Here is a 24,100-nt window from a genome sequence, read left to right on the forward strand (position 1 = left end):
ATCCAGCATGTCCAATTCGATCGCCACTTTACCAAGTCTCCCAGGTTAATGTGATCTTCAGGGATGCCCAGCACTGTAGGAAGAATGTCAATGTCATCCTCCACTCCAACAGGATAAATGCTAACATCTTCTCTCTGATACCTCCACATTCACTCATCTCTCATCAAGGCTTATGCTCTACCACTCTCACTATTGCTTGCAGCATCTTCCCCATTTGCTGTTATCCACCCCAGCCTCCCCACCACTGTTACTACTGCATGCCAGCAGTGTTGCCTGCTGATTGCTCAGGACACCACCTACCTTCACCAGCATTAGTAGTTGTACCATCCACTTTTGTGTCCCATAATACTCTCGTTCCAGGGAGAAAGCAGCCCTCTATAGGGCAGACAGGGTCATGATGGCTGCCCAACATTTAGTTCCTTGTCCCATTATGTGCAGAGGATCCTGACTCTGACTGCCCTGAGTGAATTGTTGGGCTGGGAACTCCTGAATGATGGTTGTTTCCTTGATTTGACTGGCTTTGTGTCCACTATATATAACAAGACAGGAGTAATATGCTCTCTCTCTTGCTCGCAGTCTCTCACTCTCTGAGGTTTCAGGGTCCCAGCCCCAGGAACCTCCTTCATTGCCCTGTACTGTGTGGGGAGCCCGTCCTTTCGCCAGCAGGTCACTGCTGCAGACTCTAGCTTCTAATCCCAAATGGGAAACCCAGGTTTACACATCATTCAGGTAGTCTGACATTTCACAATTGATTTTCTTGATCTGGTGCCTTCCAGCCGGAAATGGCACTCGTAAGGCATGCACCTTGGGAAATCACTAGTGGACAGCCGATGAAATTCAGTCATTTATTTAATAACTTACACAGAAATCATGGCTGCAAGGTGTAATATTTCCATACGCTCATTGCCCTATGAATGCTGCTCCCCATTCGTACAAAAGAAATCTCTTACAGCCTGGGAAGTTTTCCTTGCTATCACTGCCCACACTGAATCCTGGCTCCCTCCCACACTGCAGTCACGTCTACCGGATAACACTCAAGTCATTCTGTCGTGTGGATAGATCCTGTCAATCCCCCCAGCTCTGCTCATTCGGATTTTGTCCCTACAGTTATAAAGCGCAGGAATGCTTCTCGTGCTGCAGTAAAGATTCAGTACTTGCTGTGACTGAGGTAGACTATTGGTGGGGAGGATGTAGCACTTGTAATTCCAGTGATGGCCATGCAGTTTTGAAATGTTGTGACCGGAGAGCTGGGGAATTCTAGACTGAGCGCTATTGCGTTGTGTGCTTGCGGCTCTCTCTGATGAAGGGTCTAGGCCCGAAACGTCAGCTTTTGTGCTCCTGAGATGCTGCTTGGCCTGCTGTGTTCATCCAGCTCCACACTTTGTTATCTTGGATTCTCCAGCATCTGCAGTTCCCATTATCACTTCTACTAACCATGACAGGCATCTTTTTCTTCTCTCTCTTCTGACCCCCCCCCCCCCCCCCCCCCCCCCCCCCCGCCCACCAACCTCATTGCAGAGCCTGTGAAAGATCAGCCATCACTCACCCCGCTCGCCTGTATTATCAGTGTGCAGGATAACATGGAGATTATTCAGAGAATGCAGTGAACGATGCACCAACTACAGATGAAGAATAAACCTTTCTGTCTCCTCGCACCATCATCATGGTGAACGTCAGTCTGCTGAACGTTATTTGGAAAAACTTGGCAATTAAACTCTTTTGAAAACAAATTCATGAGTCCCTTAGGAAAATGGTATAGTTTTTCTCTGTGATTCACCCACTCGAAAGTAATGAAATTTTTATAAATTATACTCCTAGTGGCTGTCAGCTCAGACGATGCCCAGGTAAATTGACAAGGCGACGAAAAGTTGGCTCTGTTTGGAGAAACATGCTGATACAGTATCAGCTAAAGGCCTATCTCCACTGCCCTCCCCTCATGTTTTCTCTGGTGGTTATCTGACATTGGTCACCTGATAAAACGCTCTGCAAGAACCACTAAAAGGAGAATATACCCTTTATCAACCAAATGGATGATTTGGTCAAGCATCAATGTTGCAGAGTATATTTTAAAATATCGAACAAGAGTTTACAGATTTCTTTTTGTAAAACCCTGGTCCGAATTTTCTACTGGTCAGCCAATCATTATCCCAGCATAGATGGGTATTGCCTACGGAGACCCTGTGAAATCCTCATCAGAGCTGAGTCCTGAAGAAATTGCTCAAGAATTTGAAGATTCTGCTGGGCAATTCCTTTACACGTGGAACCTTCCAAAAACCCCTATTTAAATCAGTGTTCAGAAGGGTTGATGAAATGAAGTAAAATAGTTGCTTAGGAATATTAAATAAATCATAAAATGTAGTAAGTACACAATAGATATTTAACACGCCCCATACTAACGTCACACACCCTCACACACTTACACCCTGAGACCCTGATCCGACATACCTTGGGACTTGACAGCTGTCCCTTCCATCCCCCACGCTAAAACAGAACTGACATCCTCCCACTGCTCGCTGGACATGAAGTGACCTGGCCCGAGCTTTCACCGCTGGATTCAGCCCACCACCTACCCACCCTGTGGGATCAGATCCAGCTTGACTCTACATTTTACTGTATCTCCTCCCCATCCCTTACTTACCTGGTAACCCACCCTATCTCCAGCTGGCGCTTTGTTTACCCAGACACCCTACCGAGCTGGCAGCCTAACCCCTTACTCAAATGGCACCTTACCCCTGACACTTTATTTCCTCCCCATTTTGCACCCTACCCACCTGGCACCCTATTTCACTGACGTAGCAGACACCCTACCCTAACAGCACCCGAAAACAGCTGTCAAATGTCAGAATATGGCAGCTGCCTGTTATGAAAAGTGAGTGTGGTTTGCCTTCCTCTGACAGTTTTACGTTATGAAAGAACAGTTAGGATGGAAGTACATTTGTGAGGTAGCCCTGAGTAGAATCTCCTCAAAAAAAAAGGACCAGAGTATCATTCTGTCTGAGATCCACTCCCCAGAAAATTCAGCCCACTGACTTTATTGCCATTTTGATTTTTCTCCTGAAGTGGTTACAGTGTCCTGTGGAATAGCCTTTAATTCCTTCGTTTTTATCAGTGTTGCTATGTATTGTGGACTTAGTGCTAGGGATTACAGGATTGAAATGCTCCATTTCAATCCCATTTCTTGTGTATCCTTTCTGACCAACAGGCAAAGAGATTTAAATCTCATCCAAATGCAGGCATAGTGACACACTGCTTGGCCACCATTTCTTTTCAGTTACTAATAGATGAAGGTTCTATGGCATCAAGCAACAGCGTCTCTGTAAAACTTGTTAATTAATGGTCATTAATTTGCACTGGTGTGGCTTCTGGTCCTCATCTGTCAAAAGAACCCAGAACCCAGTCATATTATTGAAATAACTTTTGTAAGTGTTCTTGTAAGAATTTAGTTGCCGTGCGGGCTTGTTGAAGGCATTTTGCATTGCCGTAAGTAAAGGTTATTTGTGAAAGACTGGGGTGCGGCTGGTACTTCTCAGGCTGCTGTTGCACACGTGCGCAGCCATACAATGCGATTATGTTCTTTATACAGGAGGTCCTCAATTCATGAACGTCTGACTTACAAATGCTTGTACAGTGCTTATGAATGTGATCCCTTACAGCAGTGTATTTTTAAACACCCAACATATGATCATTTCCCGTACTTAGAAATGTCTGCTTTATATTGCTCTACATTGTTTTCTGACTTGCTTCCAAAGCAACTTTACAGTTCATTTGCAACTGGGAACTGTTTGTGTATTGTTACAACGGGAGTTGTGGTTGGGGGGAGGGTGCAGGGGTCAAACTCCACTGATAATTAAACTGAACATGAGCCCTCAATCTGTTCTGGCAGGAGTAGAGATTCCCTTCCAATAACTAAACCCAAAACATTTAGAGAAGTTTGTCTCACCTTTACAATCTGTTACAAAGAGTGGTTAAATGAAAGAAAATTGCTGATTATTCATTTTGTAAGTAACAATTTATTTAATCTTAACAATGAACAAATTAAAACAATTGCTAACACACTGAACAATTCCCCCCCCCCCCCCCCAACCCACCTTAGGAAATACTAACTATTCTGTAACTGGACTAAAATTCTACCAGTATGATGATCCAGTAAACACAAGTCCTGCTTATATAAACCCAAGAAAATAAATTAATTTAGTCTCTCAAAGTCTACATGCCTTTAGTCTCAAGTCATAAAAGCCTTTCTTCTGATTCAACTGTCAAAGATGTTTTCTCTGTGAAGTCTTCTGAGAGGACTGAAGTGCAGTGGTACTTTCTTAGCGAGCTTAGTGATTTCTTGTGAGTGCTAATGCTTACATCTCAGATGACAGTTTGCTCTCACACTGATTTTCACAAACCCACTCCTTATATACCTTGGATGACATATTAATTTTCTTACATTGGTCTAAGATTGTCAAAACTGCCAGATTTAAATTCAGTTGGCTTTCAATCACTGAGTGTTTGGTTTAAATTAATTGGCTGATTCCAGCTGGTTGCCAAAACATCAAAACAAGCCTAAGGGTTCCAATCACAATTGATACATGTTTCCATTTTAGAACTGGCTGTACATCTTCAGCTACATACAGACATTTTTTTTGTATAAATCTCTAAACTTAGAAAAGCCCCTTGCCTCTCAAAGGAACCATGTACTCTTCTCCCTTAGTTTTTACAAACAAATTTTAGCTTCCTGCCTTCCAATTCATGATTACTCTACACAACTTCATAACACCTCCCCCTCCTTAAGGAAAAAAACACCATTATGAAAAGATGTCTTTTTAAAATCTTAACACCATTACTATAAGATACCTAAGTCAGTAATGTAAAGCTACACCTTTCATACTAATTCTGCATGCTTATAAAACATTAGACTGTACCAGTTCTATCTTATCTACACATTTTCTTTTAAACTCGCAATAACGCATCCGCCTTAACATTTTTACCACCCACAAGTACAATTCGTAAATTAAAAGGCTGCATCATAAGACTCTAAAGAAATAGTCTCCTATTCTTGTCCTTAAATCTTTCCAAAAATGTGAGAGGGTTGCAATCTAAATATACAAACATCCCCAAAACATTGTAACATAAACATTAAAATGTTGTACGGCCAGCACTGAACTCAATTCTTTCTCAATGGTGGAGTACTTTCTCTGTGGATATTGAGTTTCTTTGAAAAATAACCATTGGTCTTTCAATTCCATCATCACCTTCTTGCATCAAGTTGGCTCCAACCACTACATTACTGGCATCAATAGTGACTTTAAAGAGTTTCAAGAAATTTGGTGTGGCTAAAACTGATGTGGTGGTTAATATAGCTTTTAAATTCTCAAATGCCTTCTGGCATTGTTTTGTCCACTGAAAATTTCATGTTCTTTAGCAAATCTGTCAGCAGTATCACCACGCTACTAACGTTTGGTACACACTTCTGGTAGAATCCACTCAGTCCCAAAAATTGAAGTGCCTCTTTCTTTGAGGATGGTCTTGGAAAATCCTTGATAGTCTTCAGCTTCATGTTCCTCACGGTCATCCTTCCATGTCTGATGTTGTGTTCCTTCGTGAATTCGGTTCTTGCTAAATTGAAAACCAGTTTTGCATTCCATAGCCTTTCAAAGAGCTCTGCTAAATGCACCATGTGATCTTTCCATGAACGGCTGAAGATCACTAAGTCACCTATAAAGACAGCACAGTTCGTCAATCCTGTTACAACTCTGTTCATAAATCTTTGAAATGTGGTTGGTACATTGTTTGTTCCAAAGGGCATTATTTTAAATTGATACAGTCATTTGGGGTTACAAAAGCAGAAACGTCTTTCGCTCTCTTCAACAAATGTACTTGCCAGTAACCAAGAAATAAATCTAACTTCGTGACGTAGGTGGCTTGTCTAACTTGTTCCACACAGTCCTCCAGCCTTGGAATTGGGTCAGAGTCTGATTTTAGTTATGGCGTTGATCTTCTGATAATCTACACAGAGTCACTGCATACCATGAGGTTTGGGAGCCAACATGTTTGATGAATTCCACTTGCTTTCATTCGGCTCAATGTCCTCTTGGAGCATTGCTTCCACTTCCTTTTGTACCTGTGTAGTTTTGAGAGGATTAAGCCTGCAGGAGTGTTGGTTTATTGGAACAGCTTTCTCTATTTCAATCTCATGTACTATAATATTAGTCCTCGCCATTCTATTCCTCCGTATGTCCTCATATTGCTGCAACAAGCCTTTCAATTGAATTCTCTGTTCCTGAGACAGCTCACTATCCTATCCCATTCTGGAAGGACTTCTTCATTATTTAACTTATTTTGGGGTACATCAAAATCCAAATCATGTGATTTGATTCATCACTCTGAGGTGCAGTTACTAATACCCGTTTCTCTGGTTCCATGTCTCTGTCATAGTAAGGTTTTAGCCTATTGACATGACCTACCCAGTAAATTTTTTTTCCTATCTGGCATCTTTACCAGATAATTCACCAGATTTAACTTGTTCCCAATCCGATTGGGACCATTAAATCTTGCTTTGAAGGGATCTCCTTCTGTTGGTAACAGCACCAGTACTTCATCCCTATAGGCAAATGTATGAATTTTAGATTTCTTATCTGCTTCTTGCTTCATTAGTTGCTGTGCCACTTTCAGATGTTGTCTAACTGATTCATCTACTCTGTTTAATCTTTTTCTCACCTCAGATGCAGAATCTGACTGAGATCTCCGACTTCGGACATATCAACTTTTCCTTGTTGAATTTTAAAGGCCCTTTTACTTCATGTCCGAATATCAAATCAAATGGAGTAAAGTGAGTCAGTTCATTTGGGACATCGCTAAAGGCAAACAATATAAATGGGATTCCTTTATCCTGATCATTTCGTAATCCTGGCAATAAACCCTCGGCACTGTCTTTAGGGTCTGATGCTAATGCTCCCTGGGATTCCCTGTACGCATTTGATTTAAAGTATCCATGACCTCCTTAAATAGTTTGGCAGTAAAATTGGACTTGTGGTCTGACTGAATCTTCCAGGGTAATCCGTAACGGATAAAGAAAGAAAGCAACTCTTCCACAAGCATTTGTATATTTAACATTCCGTAATGTGCCTTTTGACATTCTGTAATGGAATTGCCTCTGGACATCTGGTAGACACGTTCATGCTTTTGGTTTTAGGGAGTGGACCTATACAAACAAGCACAACCTGTGTGAAAGGTTCTTCAAATGTGGGAATTGGCATCAAAGTCACTGGTTTTATTACTGTCTGTGGCTTTCCTACTGTTTGCCATGTATGACCGGTCCAGCAAAATTCATCCTCACCCTTAACGAAATCCAGGGCCAATAGAAATGCTTTGCTATCTTAGCCTGAGTTTCTTCACTCCTAGGTGGCCTCCTATATTAATTCATGTGCTATCTGCAATTCCTCCTGTCTCTATGCTACCGGCAACATAATCTGCTGTGCTTCTGCCCATTTCTCCTCTGCACTAACCTGCCACAGTCTCCATTTCCGCCTTGGGATTCTGACCTTAAAAAAATAACATTCAAGAATACTTTCTGATTTCTTTTCTGAGTAGGCTTTATGATAGTAGGCTTTTACTGTCTCATCTTTTTCTTGTAACTCCAGTTATCTTTCAGGACTAACACCTCTGTCCGATCCTCTACCTGTTCAGGTTTTTCCTTTGATGAAATGGTGAAAATGGTGTCAGTGAACAGGACCTCAACTCTTTCGTCTCTCTCTCTTTAGTTTTTCCTTCTTGCTGTAACTTTGACTATGGGATCTTGTTATGACACAGTCTGGAAAAATTCATGGTATTTTTCTTTCAACTCCTCAGCTCCCTGGTTTTCTTTCGGCTTTTCCACAACAAGGGGCGTCACTCCCACCTTTCATCCTGCTAGGTCGTTTCCCAGAACAAACTGTATTCTTGGAATAGACATTCTTTCAGTCGTTTACACTGTCACTTCCCGAGTCTTGATTGGATGACTCAACCTGCTTTTACACAGGGGAAAGCTAAATCTCTCTCCATTTATTCCACAGTCTCGGGTTACGTTTCAGAAGGAGTGCAAAAACTTTCATCTGTTACCACTAGAGGCTGGTTAGCTCCCGTATCTCTCAATATTTTAACTTCTTTACATTATCCCCCTGTTCTTCCAGAGTAAACCTTAGCAACAGAGGTGAATTTTTTTTTGGTAGAGGTCAGGCACCATCTCACTATCCAGCCTGTGACTAGGCTGTGCACGCTCCTGCAGCGACATCTGGGATTTCCTTCACAAGCTCAACTAATCCCGCTGGTTTAGCCTTTTTTTTAATCACACCCTTTCTCCTAATGTCTTTCTTAAATCTCGACACTGTGACTTTCTGTTCCACTCTGTTACAGTGAAAACATCCGAGGTCTTTCACCCTCTGGCATTTCTCTTTCCACCTGTGGTAAACTGTTCCCAGTGTGATCTGCTTTTTGTTTTTCATTGAAGGAGCTCCCTTTTCCCCCAATTTCTATCCGTCATGGAAGGAAATTGCTGTCGGAAGCTAAACTTTGATTTATGCACTAATGTGTATTCATCTGCCATCTCTACAGCTCTTGCAGTTTGAACTTGCTGTTCTTCAACGTGAGTTCATATCATTTCTGGAAGTGAGTTTTCAAACTCCTCCAGCAGATTAATCTCTTTAAGAGCCTCGTATGTCTTTTCTATCTTTAATGCTCTCACGCATCTATCCAAGTTGCTATGTTGAATTCTTTCACATTCGACAAAAGTCTGACCTGGTTCCTCCTCTATGTTTCTGAACCATTGTCTACACTCTTCTGACACCAATTCATAGGCACTCAAAAGGTTTGTATGACATCTTCATAATCTCTTGACACCTCCCCTGACAGTGCTGCAAACAGCTCACTAGCCCTGCCTACCAACTTGGTCTGAATTCACAGCCTCTGCCCAGTCCATCAGCCTAACCAGTTTCTCAAAGGAAATGAAAAAGTTTTCTCCATCTTTTTTATTGAATTTTGGACATATTTGTGCATATCCATACCAGGCTGTTGGCTATGATGAGTTTGCTCATCTTCACTTCTATCTTGTACTTTTCCTTCTGCCATTTGAAGTCTTTTGCTTCAGGTTCTAATTTCATCCTTTCTAACTTGGACATTCTTTCCCTTTCTTCTCTCCCTTTCTTTGTCTTCTTACATGACTGTTCTTTCTCTTTCTTTCTTTTTTAACTCCAATTATCTAACCTTCTCTAACACTTGCCTGTTTGCCTGGTATTACCTAAATGCTTGACCAACTCCATTATAATTTCATCCTTCTTCTTATCCCTCGCTAAATCCAATTCTAGCTTGTTTGCCAAGTCTAAAAGTATATCTTTCCTTTGTCTTTCTAAACTCTTGGAAAATTTGGGAAGCATCTTCAAACCCCAGAACCTCTCTAGCAATGTTAAGAACCATTTACCTCACTTGTGATTTAACCAAACACAAGAAACCAAAATTAAACAGGTTTTTCTCACCTAAGTTTTATTTAAAGATCTATACACTAATCCCCAAGTCAGTTTAAATCTATCCAAATCCATTTATCTCCCATAACGAACCAGCCAGGTCCTGGACTTGAGCCCTCAAACTGTTACAAAGGTGAAGGTTGAACCTGTCTGATAAGCAAACTAAAACACAAGCCCCTAATCTGTTCTGGCAGAAGTAGAGATTCGCTTCTAATAATTAAACCCGAAACGTCCAGAGAAGCTCACCTCATCTTTACAATCTGTTACAAAGAGTGGTTAAATGAAAGGAAACCCCTGATGTTTGCTTTATAAGTAACAAGTAACAATTTATTTATTTAACCTTAACAGCGAACAAATTAATACAATTACTAACAAACCAAACAATTCCTCCTTAACTACTAACTATTCCCTTACTGATTTAAATTCTATTGGTATGCTGTTTCAATAAACACAAGTCCAACATATATACGTCCAAATAGTAAGACAATATATTAAAAGTTAATCTCTCAAAGTGTACACACCTTTCTTTTGCTGTTCTCAAGTTCTAGACGCGTTTCTTCTGCTGATTCAGCTGTCAGGGACACTTTCTCTGTGAGGACTCTTTGCTAGAAGTGCTGTGGTACCTTTTATGGATTGATGGTACTTTCTTGGGGCTGAGTGTTTTCTTGAATTTTAATGCTTATTTCTCAGATGGCAGTTTGCTCTCATACCGATCTTTCTAAAACCCTCTCCTTATGTACCTTGGATGACGTACCAATTTTCTTACAATAGCATTGGCACAAGGTTGTCAAAACCATTAGATTTAAATTCAATTGGCTTTCAATTGCTAAGTGCTTTACTTAAATTAATCGGCTGGTTCCTGCTGGTTGCCAAAACATCAAAACAAGCCTAAGGTTTCCAATCACACAGCCAATTGGTACATGTTTGAATTTCAGAACTAGCTGTACATCTTCAGCTAAATACGGACACCACTTTTTTTTCTGTGTAAATCTCTAAGCTTCGAAAAGCACTTTACCTCAAAGGAACCACACACTCTTCTCCCTTATCCTTTTTTTACAAACAAATTTTAGCTTCCTGCTTTCCAATTCACGATGAAGTTATACAACTTCATAACAATATTGATGTGGTAACATTACTGTGCATACTCTGCTATTGCCTTTACATTGCGTTAGCCAATCTGCCCAATAGGTTAGACTAATTCCATTTTAGTAACAGTAATGATATTTAAGTGTGTAAAAATTAATACAAAATGGTATTTAAACAGCAGTTCACAAAGATCAATTGAGAATTATATTTCTGCATTTACGGAAGGCATGGCTCATTCCACATATTCACTCATTCACCTCCATGTGTGCACCTTTCTCTTGTCCTACTTAACCATTAAGCTTGGAGAATGACTCAAACCAAATGTTCCTGCTTAGTTGTGCACTTGTAGCTAAATAGTTATCAGGAAGATGCTGCACGTGCGGAGTTCCTTTCCAAGATCCTGTGAGCTGGATAATGAATGTCCCTGCTGGTTGTGACTTTGGTGGGTAGGACCAGTCCAGTAGATCAGTTGTCTAACTCTGGATCTTCCAATCAACTCCTGAAATCACTGCAATAATACAGATGGGATCACAGACATCAGACTCAGTTGTCCATGTGCTACATGCAAATAAGTAATGAAGTTTCAATTGAACATTTTAAGATCTCGATTGAACCCACAATAACACCGACCATATCACAATATGGTTGGCAGGTAGGAGTGGCTAGCATACTTTTAAAAAAAGATGTTTTTGAAACATTGGATACTATCTTTGAGGACCGCTGTTTATGCATCTGCAGCAACCACCATGACCACGCCCCCGCCTCCACTTGCTTCCACTCTACCTGTTACTGCAAACCTGTCTGCCCCTGCACTGCTGCTCCCTAAGATATCTTACTCCTCCTTGGTCCACCTTGCTGAAGAACCAGCAAGTGGTACTTGCAAATCACATTGCCTAGCATCTCTGTCGGGCAGGGTTTCCTCCCTGTTGTGGGGCAGAAGTCCCATGTTCCCCTTATTACAGCTTCCCACTGCATTATATCACTGCAGTGTGCAGGTGATTTTTGTCAGTATGTTTCCAAATGACTGTTTAATGGGCGGAGCGGGGTGGTGAAGGAGGAAGTGGGGAGTCTGCCCACTACCTCCTGTATGTAATTGTTGCTGTAACTATATTTAGGGGTACCACACATTGAAACCATTAGGCTGCATACAGCAACTTTAGAGGCAGCATTTACTCTTCCATCCCCACCCCAAAACCTAAAAGCTATAGCTGCCAGAAAACTATCCACATAAAGGCACAGCAAGTTCATCCTCAAGCTTTGTGCCTTACTCATCTGCATTTGGCCTCAGTACCAGCTTTTCTGTGTTCAGAAAATCAGAGACATAACCCAGGACCTTTTAAAGATTGAGTTCCAACTGTTAAAAAAAAATCACAGTAATATATAAAACAGAACTTCTTTCTTAGTCTTAAGAAAAGCCAGCAGAAATATAACCTACCAGTCTGTATCACATTACAATCTAGCAAAGCTGGATAATACGAAGAAACAAAGTGCTGAAGAAATTCTGCAGAGAAAAAACAGTTAACATTTCCAGTCCAGTGACCTTTCATCAGAATGAGGTAATGAATTCCTTATCAATAAATGTGGAATTTCTAGTTAAAGACTGCAGTTCAAAGCACAAGATTTTTTTGTAAAGAAAAGGGTTCAGTGGATGTTAGTGCATTGAATACTAAATTTTAAAAAGCAAGCCTGAGGTGGAGACCTGAGAGACAGTAAAAAGGGTACCAACTGTACAATCATAACATTCTAACTCTGTCTATATGTAACGAAAAGGTATTACTGCAATCTCACTAGTCTGCAGCACTGGGAGCCTGCAACAACTTGGAATCTCTGATAATGTAGAGAACTTTTTTCTGCTAATAGGTTTCTGCATGATGCAAATCATTCTCTGCTGTGAAAAAAATTTCACTTTAAAGGATTATTTTGTGTTAATTTTTTTTACAAGGTCAGGGAAACTGCTTAAGATATCCTTCTTACTTTAGGCTGAGAAATAAAAATAGGCACCAATTCCAATACTTCAGTCTCCCTCCATGCGAAAAAGGTTAATATAAATATACTATATAAGTTGAGCCTGCCTGTTGTGCACTTTTGAACTTAATTCCACTCAACTATCTGTACACATTGAATCAATATGAATGAGGAGTTCAGCACCAGACTCCTTAACACTCAAGATCACCTTAATTGCCTTAATTTTTATAATGGATTTTAAGAAAAGTAGTTGATGATAAACTAATAGCATTATCTGGTAGTATTTAGTGGATTAATTGGGGCATTTTTCATTTAATGTAAATTTTATTGACGATATAATCATTGAGCCGCATAATTGAAAATTGAGTAACTACATTTCAGCCACAACAGTTACAGCAAAAACAGGCTCAAGAAACAGAGGACTTCCATTTTGTATAGTGCATTTCACATACTTGGGACTACTTAAAGTATTTCTCACATATTGTTTTTAAGTTCCAGTTCTGAAAGCAATTGTGGTAGTCAATTTCAGAGCAACCTTTTCCCTCAAAAAGCTGAATCGTTAATCTGTTTCTAAGGTGCTGAAATCTGCAAAACAGGACCATGATTTGAAGACTTGTATAAGAGGCAGTATTGCCCACAGTGGCCCACTTGATCCACATTGAACCAAGGTATCAGAGCTAGATTTATGTGCCATGCTGGGATTTTTGTACAGAGTTCCTTATCCTAGTGGTGTAACTACTAGTAATGACCGATGATGGTGTTTGAGACTACTCTCGGTTGCCAATGTCACATCTTCATTATTGACTCAAAGCTGCAGCTTGTTGGGAATTAAAACTGCAAGCGGAATTAATAACACTGACTGAACTTAATTTCACCATTTCACCATTCATAGATCACAGCTAACCGTTTTGGATCAATCTGCATTGAGTTACCTCTGATCTTTGAGGAATATCCTTGATTGTATCAATGGATGTTTTAATTTTCCACAACATTTATTACTCTAGATTTAGCCAATCAGTGAACAGAATTAATTGTGTTTCAATCTGAGCTACATTTCAAAAGACTGCGTAGGAAAACGTGCTCGTCCACTGAGACTTCTGTTTCCCTCATGGCTTGTTTTCTCATAAAATAGTTTTTGACATGTGAAGAAAGAGCATTTTTCCTTTTAATGTAGTGCTTTTGTACAAGTTGTGATTTGCCTCTTCTGCGGAAAAATATGAGCGAGGTTGCAGAAGGACACAGACAAGTTACTGGAATGGGCAGGTAGGTACCAAACACTGTTCAATGCAGAAGAGTGAGACATGGTACATTTTTACTAAGTGTAAAAGATAGTAGTTTTTAAAAGCCCAGAAACACAGATTTCAGATGACAATATCTTTAAATGTGAAAGTATAAGATAAAAAACATATAATTTTCGATTTTATACTTAAGCACATTGCATATGATAACAAGGAGATGGTGCAAAATATTGCAAGGTTGAAAGGAGTTCTTGATGTTGGAGGAACGATACTGGGAGAAAATGGATTCTAGCAGATTTCTCCTGTTGAAGAGATAACATCATCACAGGCTCAGTGGGATGACTTTTTCTGCTGGAGTGTTTTTTTTAAACAATCTTGTGACAATGTTTATACCTGTTTTAATTTTTGTGGATGGATCCCTCACAGTAAAATTGGCAGCATATTGAAGTGAAGACAACAAAATGTGAGGCTGGATGAACACAGCAGGCCAAGCAGCCTCTCAGGAGCACAAAAGCTGACGTTTCGGGCCTAGACCCTTCATCAGAGAGGGGGATGGGGTGAGGGTTCTGGAATAAATAGGGAGAGAGGGGGAGGCGGACCAAAGATGGAGAGAAAAGAAGATAGCTGGAGAGAGTATAGGTGGGAAGGTAGGGAGGGGATAGGTCAGTCCAGGGAAGACGGACAGGTCAAGGAGGTGGGATGAGGTTAGTAGGTAGATGGGGGTGTGACTTGGGGTGGGAGGAAGGGATGGGTGAGAGGAAGAACAGGTTAGGGAGGCGGAGACAGGTTGGACTGGGTTTGGGATGCAGTGGGTGGAGGGGAAGAGCTGGGCTGATTGTGTGGTGCAGTGGGGGAAGGGGACGAACTGGGCTGGTTTAGGGATGCAGTTGGGGAAGGGGAGATTTTGAAACTGGTGAAGTCCACATTGATACCATATGGCTGCAGGGTTCCCAGGCGGAATATGAGTTGCTGTTCCTGCAACCTTCGGGTGGCATCATTGTGGCACTGCAGGAGGCCCATGATGGACATGTCATCTAAAGAATGGGAGGGGGAGTGGAAATGGTTTGCGACTGGGAGGTGCAGTAGTTTGTTGCGAACTGAGCGGAGGTGTTCCGCAAAGCGGTCTCCAAGCCTCCGCTTGGTTTCCCCAATGTAGAGGAAGCCACACCGGGTACAGTGGATGCAGTATACCACATTGGCAGATGTGCAGGTGAACCTCTGCTTAATGTGGAATGTCATCTTGGGGCCTGGGATAGGGGTGAGGGAGGAGGTGTGGGGGCAAGTGTAGCATTTCCTGCAGTTGCAGGGGAAGGTGCCGGGTGTGGTGGGGTTGGAGGGCAGTGTGGAGCGAACAAGGGAGTCACGGAGAGAGTGGTCTCTCCGGAAAGCAGACAGGGGTGGGGATGGAAAAATGTCTTGGGTGGTGGGGTCCGATTGTAGATGGCGGAAGTGTCGGAGGATGATGCATTGTATCCGGATGTTGGTGGGGTGGTGTGTGAGAACGAGGGGGATCCTCTTTGGGCGGTTGTGGCGGGGGCAGGGTGTGAGGGACGTGTTGCGGGAAATATGGGAGACGCGGTCGAGGGTGTTCTCGATCACTGGGGGGGGGAAGTTGCGGTCCTTGAAGAACTTGGACATCTGGGATGTGCGGGAGTGGAATGTCTTGTCGTGGGAGCAGATGCGGCGGAGGCGGAGGAATTGGGAATAGGGGATGGAATTTTTGCAGGAGGGTGGGTGGGAGGAGGTGTATTCTAGGTAGCTGTGGGAGTCGGTGGGCTTGAAATGGACATCAGTTACAAGCTGGTTGCCTGAGATGGAGACTGAGAGGTCCAGGAAGGTGAGGGATGTGCTGGAGATGGCCCAGGTGAGCTGAAGGTTGGGGTGGAAGGTGTTGGTGAAGTGGATGAACTGTTCGAGCTCCTCTGGGGAGCAAGAGGCGGCGCCGATACAGTCATCAATGTACCGGAGGAAGAGGTGGGGTTTGGGGCCTGTGTAGGTGCAGGAGAGGGACTGTTCCACGTAACCTACAAAGAGGCAGGCATAGCTGGGGCCCATGCGGGTGCCCATGGCCACCCCCTTAGTCTGTAGGAAGTGGGAGGAGTCAAAAGAGAAGTTGTTGAGTGTGAGGACGAGTTCAGCTAGGCGGATGAGAGTGTCGGTGGAGGGGGACTGGTCGGGCCTGCGGGACAGGAAGAAGCGGAGGGCCTTGAGGCCATCTCCATGCGGAATGCAGGTGTACAGGGACTGGACGTCCATGGTGAATATGAGGTGTTGGGGGCCAGGGAATTGGAAGTCCTGGAGGAGGTGGAGGGCGTGGGTGGTGTATTGAAGTGGTTAGTTAAGAATCAAAATCAGTAGATTATCGTGATGGAAGCTGATGTATGTTTATATTAAATGAGGAACAGATTTGTCATTGAAGGAAGTGACTGTTACTGACTGGTTTAGTTATTATCATGCAATAGTTTAAAGTTAGATTTTACACTTTGTTGCTCCAGTTCTCAGATGATTAGTGGCCAGCTGACCAACCTGCAACTATATTTTGTGCCAGGCAGCCCCATTATAAAGCTGAGCTAGAAGGCAAGCCTGAACTGAGCAGCTCCTTGAACAATGAAAATTATCAGACCAAAAATAAGAAGCCAATAGATCCCTGCATAAACTAAGCCACGCCTTCTTTGGAAATCCTAAAGCTTTCTGGTACATTCCTGCTGCTAGTTGGCTAGCAGTGCACTGAGGACTCCCAAAATATACTGAAATCATCTGGATACAAATGATTGATTTTTTTTTCATACATAAAATGAGACAGTACCAAGGATAGAGACACTCAAAGTCAAGATCACCTTCAGATCTCTTGCAGCCTGGAAGAAAAAATACTGTGGTCCACTGACCAGTTGAAGTGAGGCCTACATAAAGTTGTTGCCTTGGCCCAAGCTCCTAAAATCAGTTATGTAATTGTGATGAAGTTTGTCTACTTTTCATATGGAGGCAGCTTTACAGAGGTGGTTGGTGGGCTGGCAGAATATACTGCAGTAGCTGGTCTCTGCTACTCCCAGGTCTATGGGGTATGCGTTTGTAGAGGCACTGGGTTCAATCAGTCGGTACTCTGTGCTGTCCTGTTGACATTGGGAACAGAATAAACACTAGAAAGTAATTTCTCTGCTAAGAGAATGATTACCATATTCATTTAGGTGTTTGCCTTCTTATGCAGACCTTCTATTTAGGTGGTAGAAACGTATTGGAGCAGAGGGACAACTGGGAGAGGGTGAGATGTCTTTTGACCTTGAATACTGCATCTTCATGATGGGATATTAAACAGCAGCTATTTACCATGTTGGCAGCCCCAGTTGTGAACTTTATGTAATTAGACATTGGTCATCTTTACACTAACAGTTAAGTCTGACAATGTTGCAATTCAGGCACATTTCCCCTTGATTTCTAATTTGAACTGTCATTGGATCTGGAATTGGAGGTAGTATTATTGAGCACTTTGGCATTGTTGGGTTAGTGCTCAGTGTAAGTAAGCCTTGTCTCACTGATTGATGTGAAATGTCTTATTCTCCACAGGAAAGACATTTGGATGTGTCACACGGAAGATTCCAACTGCTCCCACTGATCGTTTGTCTCCAGGGACTTTCACACCCCTTCCTGCTGGCTACAACTTCTCTCTCTCTCTCTCTCTCTCCTATAAGAAATCAAGATCTGCCACCTAGATACTTCAAAATTTGAAAGCTGCTGCGTTTTCACCAGAAATTATTTGCACAGTTGATCTCTAACCCAGATCCTCAGAAAACTCTTTCCAGTTCTTAGAAAGATGAATTACCTGCGAAGACGCCTCTCTGACAGCAGTTTTGTAGCAAACTTGCCGAATGGTTATATGATGGACCTGCAGCGTCCCGATAGTTCGACCAGCTCACCAGTGTCCCCAGCCACAGAGCGTCGTCAGCCACCAGCTCCTTCGACAGGCTCCACCATTCTCAGCTCCATCTCCAATGCTGTGAAGCAGACGACAGCAGCAGCTGCGGGACTGGTGGAACAAACAGGAGCTGCACCCGTAGCTGGACCCACAGCTCCCATCGTACGGAAACCAAAGGTCCTGTTGGTTATTGATGACCTGCACACTGACTGGTAGGTATTTGTGGGCTAGGGTTAGGTTTTGGGTCCAGTTAATGGGAGAAAAGGTCGGTTGGAATGGGGACCTGACCGCTGCAGCTGGCAGTCAAGCAATATTTTTCCTGGGGCTCAGCTGTTTCAACATTCTAATAGATTCCCAGCCTTACTTCCTTATGCATTCTTGGCTGTGAGCTCTGACTCTCTGATTTCTTCTGTGTAGTCTGGATTTGGACGAAATAGAATTTAAGTGCTCTGAGTTTCTGTAGTTGGTGCTGAAAGGGTCCAGGCATACTTTCTGTTGGGCTGCAGAAAAAGGCTTTTTTTTTTAAAACAAGAAACATGGAAATGAATGAATAACTCTTTAAAAAATATTTTTTGTGACATCTTATTTCACTATGGTGTTGATTGGTTCTGTACAGTGGGTGAGTGGGCATGGAAAAAAATCATAGCTTGGCCAGGAGGGTCTGAGCAGTTTGGTTTGATTTGGGTTGCATGAACAAGACCTTTTTGTTCCCTCAGCCAGATTAATGTACACCTTGGAATGGCCATTTGTAGAAAGGTAACTTTATTAGAGACAAAGCAAGTACCTTGTCTCTTGAAAAAAATGATAATTAGTCTGTTCATGACAACCCCTTCAATTGTCATAGTTTCCTCTGGGTACTATGTTTCTGAATGACATTACGAGAGGATTGTGTAGGAGTTGGAGAGGAAAGCATGTCTGTTTTGGAATAGGGAATGGAGGCAGGGCAGGTAAATGTGATAGAAGAGGAGGGAGACTTTTATGGCAATGAATCATAGCCCCAAACAACTCTCGGACGTATTGAACTTTCAAGTAAAATTGGTTGTTTCTCTTTTTTGAAAAAAGGAACACACATTCTCAGCCAGCCCTGACTTAGGTTTCAGTGTCTGGAAAATTCCTGAATGGATCATACTTTGTTTTGAGAGAGAGCATGGAATGTTGCACTTGGAAGGGTGTCAAGGAATTTCAAAGACATGTTTGATAGAAAGAAATATGATATAAAATCCTGAACCGTCTCCTGTGAGTCACATCCCTGATCTTTGAACATAGTATGTTTTTTCAAAAAAGCATTCTGGAGAAAAGATGTGTCTGCGCTTTTTCTGCCAGGAAAAAAACACAAGAAGGTTTTCAAACTGATCTACAGTTCTGTGCGTGTGTGTGTGTGACAGTCTGGAGTTCTCATGCTCTGTGATTGTTTGTTTGTTTGTTTGTTTGTGTCTGTGTGTTTCCCTCTCCGTCTGATTGCAAAGCTGGGCAACTCCTCTGAACGTCTGCAGAACCCAAAGTCTCCAAACCAACTTATCGGTGAGATACTGGCCGGGTATTATCATCACTGCACTGTTAATCCAAAGACTAAATTGACATTCTGGAAACCTGGATTTGAATCCCACCATAGCAGATGGTGGAATTTGAATGGAATAAAAATCTGGAATTATGAATCTAATGATGACCATGATTCCATTGTTGATGATTGGAAAAACCCATCTGGTTCACTAATGTCCTTTAGGAAGGTAACTATCGTCCTTACCTGGTCTGGCCTATACGTCACTCTAGACCCACAGCAATGTGGTTAACTCTTAACTACCCACGGGCAACCAGGGATGAGCAATAAATGCTGACTTAGCCAGTGATGCGCTCATTCCATGAATGAAGTTTAAAATAAACTGTTAAACTATAATACACCACCAGAACCACTCAACTCAACATTTGCACCACCTGCTTCATACAGACAAACCATGTATCCTTCTAACAGTTCTCTTTTTACTCACTTTCTTTTAATCTGCATGTACTTTTTTTCACATTTTAGTAACTAATAAAATTACATACTTTTTAATGCAAAAAGAAACTCGATAAATTGATTCCTTTTCAAACACAAGTACATAAGAATTGGTAGAAGTGTCCGCAAGGGAAGCAAACCTTCTATTTGAAGTTCATCTTGTTGTGACCTGCACAGCGGTGGGGCTGAATAGGGAAGGGAATTCAGCTCTTGGCTGGCCACCTGACATCTTAATGAGTTAGAGACCATTGTCTGGCGACTAGTCAGAACAGGAGGGAAGAAAAGTTTGAGTGTGAGACAGAGTGGGAGCTCCCACATGCACAAGAGGGAGCAGGATGCTCATGAGAAAGGGCAGATGAGCGTGGATGTGTGCAAGCAACAAAGTGTATGATTTAGCATGGGATCTTCAGTTCTTAAGACAAGCTCAGGCCAGACATCTAGTTGACTTTTAAGCAATGTTTGACTAATTTGTATTTTAGTAAGTTGCACATAACAATAAGGCAGCAAAGTAAACATTTTCTGACGTGCACTAATTCCAACCGTTGAGGAAAGTCTTATGACATGACTACAGCTGTTTCGTGACACCTACCTCAAAGATTTTTCTACGAATTCATTAAATCCAGTTCCTACACTGTGGCCTCACAGGCATGGAGCTGGCAGCATCTTTGCAGTGTTAGCTCAGATCACTGCAGAACCTCATGGGAAGCTGGAGAAAACTGACCTTTTGCTTTTCTACCTACACTCTCTTTCCACTCACTTCCCAGACTGCAGCCATGAAATTTATCCTTGCTCAGCATGTTGATATCTATATACTCCCATGGCAACACATTGTGATAAAGAGGTAGCAGGGTGGGAAAGTGGTTTGAGTTCAAAAATACCATGGGACATCTAGAGCGAGAGGAACAAATCACAGAATCAAAGAATCCCAACAGTGTGGAAGCAGGCCATTTGGACTATCTAATCCACACTGACCCTCCAAAGAGCCACCCAGAGCCACCCCCTATCCTATCTCTGTAACCCTACATTTCCCAGGGCTAATCCACTGAGCCAGCACACCCCTGGACTCAATAGACAACTTAGCATGGCCAGTACACCTAGCATCTTTGGATTGCGAGAGGAAACTGAAGCACCTGGAGGAAACATAAACGAACAAGGGGAGAATGGGCAGACTCCATGCAGACAGTCAACCGAGGTTGGAAATGAATGCAGGTCCCCGATGCATTGAGGTAGCAGTACTAAACACTGACCCACTGTGCCACAAAATGCTCGGCCATCTACCAATTGCCCATCCCTCATCTCCTAACCCACCTTAGCATTAGATATTTATAAGTTGGAGAATATGGACCATAAGCAGTGAGTCCATTCAAAACTGGAAGCTTTTAGTGCCTTTTGTTTATGATTTGTCCAAATGTTACAGGGCAGGGCAAATGGGGATTGAGTGGAACAGCTGCAATCAGTTTCTCTAGTCCTGATGGAATAAGCTCAGAGATGCTACGTGTAACATCCAATAGCCAGTAGAATCTACACCCAGCAACCTTTGAGGGCATGCAAGGAGATAACATCTGCTATGTGGGCAGCAGGGGATTGTCAAAGATCGTGGGTTAAATGTAGGAAGAGGTTGCATAAGCCATTGTACTCTGGTAAGGTGAATATTTATCAGAAGTGCACAGGTCCAAGTGATGGTTCAAATCAGAATGCTATAGACGAGGTGAAAAGCATGCCACATACCTTTGTCAGAGCATAGCAGCTGGGAATGCAACACACTGTAATGTGGTAGTGATGTGATATTCCACTGTGATGCACTGCCAAACTCGACAGATTTGACCCTGTCCTATTGGACAAACATCACTGTTTTATTTGCACACCAGGGAGATGCCCTGTGGATAGGTTTGCAAGCCTACTGGTGATTAATAACCTCTGAGGAGGCAGTCACAGTGATAGGCAGTAATGAACGCTACCATGTCTCGAACGTATGACATCTGGCCGTGGCATGGCGGCTTATAAGTGTCCTCATACATGGAGAGACGTTAGCTATCTCTGAGAGGATGCAAGTGTAGTGTAGCTCTATGCAAAGTGTACCAGGTTCATTCCATAGTCCAGAGAAGCCCACTCACAGCATTGCCACTGACATGCATGGAATACGCGAGGAGCTATATTTCCTCAACATAACAATGGATGCTAGAATCCAACCAGCCCCAGCTATCCCACTTGATGGCTGTGGAGGTTAGGGAGGAGGATGAAAGTTCTGAGCACTGTCATCTTTTCAACTCGCCAGCCCGTTTGCCAGAACCCACGTCTGTTCTGCTTGTCCCAGTGCCAATGCTGCCTGCATGGAATTGCAGAGGATGCTAAGGATACTACCCACGGTCTCCGGTGTGTGTTTGCATGATAAAGTGAGCTGCTACATAACTGAATGCCACAAAGCATGAGAGGTGAACAGGCTGCCTTCATCTTGGTCAGTAATGGGCTCACTTTTCTTTCCATTTCCTATCACTTCATATACAACATAATGAATCACACAAAAGCAGACTGTATCTGTTTTGACAATAGTGATCACTGTTGCCAAAAGTGTTGTAGTCTGCTTTTGTACACTAGCACCATCAATGGGAATGTTTACAGAGCGACAAGGTTCTGGACATTAACACTGAAGACTGAAGATAGCTAACGTCTCTCCATGTATGAGGACACTTATAAGCCGCCATGCCACGGCCAGATGTCATACGTTCGAGACATGGTAGCGTTCATTACTGCCTATCACTGTGACTGCCTCCTCAGAGGTTATTAATCACCAGTAGGCTTGCAAACCTATCCACAGGGCATCTCCCTGGTGTGCAAATAAAACAGTGATGTTTGTCCAATAGGACAGGGTCAAATCTGTCGAGTTTGGCAGTGCATCACATGAACGTTGTACCCTTGTATTACCCATAGCCCTTTCATCAGGCTGAATAAAGGTCAAATGAGTATTCACCCAACTATCCTGTACAAATATGCAATGTCAGGTGAGGCTCACTCAGCCCCTGTTTATAAAATAGTCATATTATAATACTGTGTTTAAGAAAAAAATCTAAGTGTTTACTTACAGTGAAGTGGCTACTGTACCTTACAGTTGCCTGTCCTGTCTTCATCCTGCTGTCCTCCACAGGAAAAGGTATCTGGTGGTCTGCATTTCTCACTTGAATTAATCTATTAAAGGGCTCAGTTGTTTTCAGCAGCTTGTTGTAGAGTCCATTTCGCAAAGTACATCTGCACAAACAAAATAACCTTCATAGTAGACAGACTGACAGAGATCAGACCATCCTGTGTTTATTACTGAAAAGACATATTCAGTTGCTTGGGTTGGATGCCTAGCAAACACTAAACAAGCTCAAACTGTCTTTGCCAAATCTGAGTGTCCTGCTAACTCATTGCCTATTTTGTAAAAGTTGTGGAAATTTCAAACATATACTTTGAGTGTGCCACTTTTGTGTAGGGAGATTTTTGGTTTTACATTTAAACCCATTGACCAAGACCGCAATCTAACCTAAGCTGGGAATCCATGTGTGTTAATGCCATGGTTGCTTTGTATGTTATCCCACACTGATGTAGTTCTCAACAGGGCTACTTAAGCAATTCATTGCGGTTAAAGGCAGATTTCCAATGCCCTGAGTAATTTTGAAATGTTGAGAAAAACGTCTTGGCAGCAGTGTGAAGATTGATTTCCTTAATTTTCCTACTGTCAACCAAAGACTGTGGTAGGATCTCTGTGCATCTGTCTCTCTGAGCCTCTCTGCCAAATTACCTTGGAGGAATGAATATGCAGTTCAACTTCTGTCATTGATGAGTCATTGTTCACAATTGTCTCTTATCATCATCTGAAGTGTCGTTTTTGCGAAATAGCAAAAGGCAGGCATAGATTCATACAGGGCTCATTGAAGACATCTCCATTGTTGGGTATTAGTCTTGAACCCATTTAAAAATCAACAAAATTTCAGTCTTGTGTTGGTCTGAGAATAGCTTTAGCAAATTGAAGCACAGTAGTTAGGGTCAATATATCAGCAGACAGCTCGTAAATTTTAACACCAAAGTGGAAATGTGAAGTTAGTTTGAAGGTTTCATGGCAAAAGTCTTCAGGTCAATTGAAAGACAGTCCGCTGCCAGCTACAGAGAGTTACAAGCGGTGTGAGTAATGGTAACATCACAAAGCTCCCTTTCCTGGGTTTGACTTGTGGCTGCCGGAGAATGTTGTTTTTTCCAATGTGTTTAGCGCCACCAAAGTTTGTAATGCTGACTGTGTGAAGCCCAACAAGCTGTTCGTTAGGACAGCATTTCTCCATCAATTGATGGAGAAATTCATGCTGCACATCCAAAGATTTTTCCTGGTACAGATGAAAACTTGATCATTTATCTGCTTGCCTTCAATATAGAAGAGAATAGTTGCCACAATCAG

The 24,100-nt window shown here is 42.4% G+C and overlaps 2 protein-coding genes across 4 annotated transcripts in view; both read left to right on the plus strand.

Moving 5' to 3' along the window:
• Positions 1 to 3,635, plus strand: part of mcat (malonyl CoA:ACP acyltransferase (mitochondrial)) — a 93,390-nt gene extending 89,755 nt beyond the window's left edge. The window contains exon 5 of one of the 2 annotated variants that reach the window (XR_009446879.1): positions 1,519 to 3,634. The gene's annotated coding sequence lies outside the window, so the exon portion shown is untranslated. Of the gene's footprint in view, positions 1 to 1,518 lie in introns of both variants that reach the window. The other variant, XM_059652412.1, reaches the window with a different exon arrangement.
• Positions 1 to 24,100, plus strand: part of LOC125460689 (synapsin-3-like) — a 272,555-nt gene that overhangs the window by 39,179 nt on the left and 209,276 nt on the right. For both annotated transcript variants that reach the window (XM_059652410.1, XM_059652411.1), the window contains exon 2: positions 17,333 to 17,893. In XM_059652410.1, coding sequence (XP_059508393.1) covers positions 17,580 to 17,893 — 314 coding nt within the window. In that variant the 5' untranslated portion in view covers positions 17,333 to 17,579. The remainder of the gene's footprint in view (positions 1 to 17,332; positions 17,894 to 24,100) is intronic.

This window comes from Stegostoma tigrinum, chromosome 18, assembly GCF_030684315.1.
Source record: "Stegostoma tigrinum isolate sSteTig4 chromosome 18, sSteTig4.hap1, whole genome shotgun sequence".
In the NCBI taxonomy this organism is placed as follows: Eukaryota; Metazoa; Chordata; class Chondrichthyes; order Orectolobiformes; family Stegostomatidae; genus Stegostoma; species Stegostoma tigrinum.